The following is a 2,500-nucleotide window of genomic DNA, read 5'->3' as shown; positions in this document are numbered from 1 at the left end:
TGTGATTTTCATCAGGAAAGGTCAACCGAGTATGTATCACCAAGGAATATTTATGTATATACCTAGGATAAAACTCACTTGAGTACATCGTATGGCATTGTGTATCAACAGCTTTACAAAGTGTATTAGCATCTTCTCTAGTCACCATCTCCGATTTTCCTGTAAGAGTTTGAAAAAAAAAAATGTTTCTTGTTCTAGGCTCTTCGGAGTGACGGGAAACTGCGCTGCCTGCAGTAAGCTCATCCCTGCCTTTGAGATGGTGATGCGTGCCAAGGACAATGTGTACCACCTGGACTGCTTTGCCTGTCAGCTTTGTAATCAGAGGTACTCAGATTTCATTTTGTCTCCTAAAAACTGCAAAGCTCTCTTTTCTGGCTATTTATTTAACAGATGGGAAGTATACCAGTACACTTTATTTAAAGCAATTACTCTCAGCATTTTTATTTTCTACAAATGTTCATTCAGTGCCAGAAATGAACCACTGAGGAGCAAGGTCTCAAAACTGCATTTCTATGTAAAAGAAACCCATCACATAACAGGACGTGGTAGAAAATGAAATCAATTCTGTAAACTTTTAGTCTTCTTATTACTTATTATTCATTCTCTTCCTTGCTGTTTTTCTTTAAACCCTGGCCGGTTTGGCTCTGGGGATAGAGCGTTGGCCTGTGGACTGAAGGGCCCCAGGTTCGATTCCGGTCAAGGTTACATACCCGGGTTGCGGGCTCAATCCCCAGTCGGGGACGTGCAGGAAGCAGCTGATCAATGATTCTCTCCTGTCATTGAGGTTTCTATCTCTCTCCCTCTACCTTCCTCTCTGAAATCAATAAAAAATAAAAAGCACGTTTAAACTATTTTTACTTTTTCATACTACTGTGAGCAAACACATTTGCACTGAGGCAAATAGGGATTTGTGGCAGGTAGTATTTTCTTGTTGTTCATAATTATAGTTGCCTTACCTCTTGATTTCTGTTTTTTAATATTTTTATTGATTTCAGAGAGGAAAGAAGAGAGAGAGAGAGAAACATCAATGATGAGAGAGAATCATTGATCGACTTCTCCTGCAGACCCCCACACTGGGGATCTAGCCTGCAATCTAGGCATGTGCCCTAATCAGGAATTGAACTGTGGCCTCCTGGTTAATAGGTCGACGCTCAACCACACCGCTGAGACACACTGGCTGGGCTTAATTTCTTATCTTGAATTTTAACCTTGTTTTATATGTACTTTTCAAGTTGCTTCAAGTCTCTTTGTGAACAAGGCCAGAGATAGCTAATAATCAGCATTGGAGAGGCAGCATTGAAGAATAGAGTGCTGCACAGTATATCTAAAAACCTAAATTCTGGTCTGGACTTTGCCCCTAATAATATGTCTGACCATAAACCAATATTAGCTCTCAGGACCTCAGTTTTCTCATTAATAACACAGGGAGCTGGATTAGTCAATTGCAGAGAATTCTTTCATCTGAAAGGCTTATGACTTCATCCCGTTTTTCTTTATTGAAAAAGTTATAACTTTGATTTCCACTGGGAACTATATACTACTGGTACCTATTTTATGTGACAAATGCAGAGGATATTAGAATATTAAAATGCACACATCATTAACAATGTATTTCAAAAATTAGTACACTTGATGGTTTTAATGGAAATAAATCCCGTGCAAGTGTGAAAACACCTGGACATAGTATATAATCAGAAAATATTAGTTGTGGCCAGTTTTCAGTTATTGCCATTTGCTGTTTTACTGTTCGATGCAGCGCCTTCTTATGAGGCCCTATAGAGCAGTAGAAAGAATATTATGTTACAGTGAGAACTGGATTCAAATTCCAGCCCCACCATGAATCAGCTTGTGACCTTGGGAATGCTACTTAACCTCTCTGATTGTGTTTTCACACCCTTAAAATAAAGACAGTAATGCTTGTCTTACAGATTTTGAAAATCAAATCAGATAATTTATATAAATACTGGGAATAGGTTCTTAGAAATTGGAATCAGAAATTAGGAAAGAAAACAATAGGTTCTCAAAAAACTAGTTCTTTTACCTTGACATTTATAACTTATTTTTACCAAATAATATTTCACTAACTTGGTTTTTACACAAGATATATAGCTCAAGCCCGGCTGCATGGCTTAGTGGTTGAGTGTCAACCTATCAACTAGGAGGTCACGATTCGATTCCTGCTCAGGGCACAGGCCTGTGTGAGGGGCTCCATCGCTAGTGTGGGGCATACAGGAGGCAGCCCACCAATAATTCTCTCTCCTCATTGATGTTTCTCTCCCTCCCTCTCCCTTCCTCTGTGAAATCAATAAAATACATTTTAAAAAGATGGATAGGTCAATAATATCTCTTGCTAAATAGATATTCAGAATGTGACTTAGTATACATACCTTGCCGTATATAATTGGCCCAGGAAATAATTAAAGAAGTCATCTCACAACATCTTGAGTCTTCCCAACAAATGCCTGGAATCAACATGGTTTACTTCAGCCTACAGTGACAT

The 2,500-nt window shown here is 38.7% G+C and overlaps 1 protein-coding gene across 6 annotated transcripts in view; it reads left to right on the top strand.

Moving 5' to 3' along the window:
• The window catches only part of LMO3 (LIM domain only 3), a 55,175-nt gene that overhangs the window by 44,238 nt on the left and 8,437 nt on the right, over window positions 1–2,500 (top strand). For all 6 annotated transcript variants that reach the window (XM_006773271.2, XM_006773269.2, XM_006773270.2 and 3 more), the window contains one exon: window positions 199–324. In XM_006773271.2, the coding sequence (XP_006773334.1) occupies window positions 199–324 (126 nt within the window). The remainder of the gene's footprint in view (window positions 1–198; window positions 325–2,500) is intronic.

This window comes from Myotis davidii, unplaced genomic scaffold (genome assembly GCF_000327345.1).
Source record: "Myotis davidii unplaced genomic scaffold, ASM32734v1 scaffold205, whole genome shotgun sequence".
Lineage (NCBI taxonomy): Eukaryota > Metazoa > Chordata > Mammalia > Chiroptera > Vespertilionidae > Myotis > Myotis davidii.
Note: the sequence above shows the minus strand (reverse complement) of the source record. Positions and strands in the feature narration are given on the sequence as shown.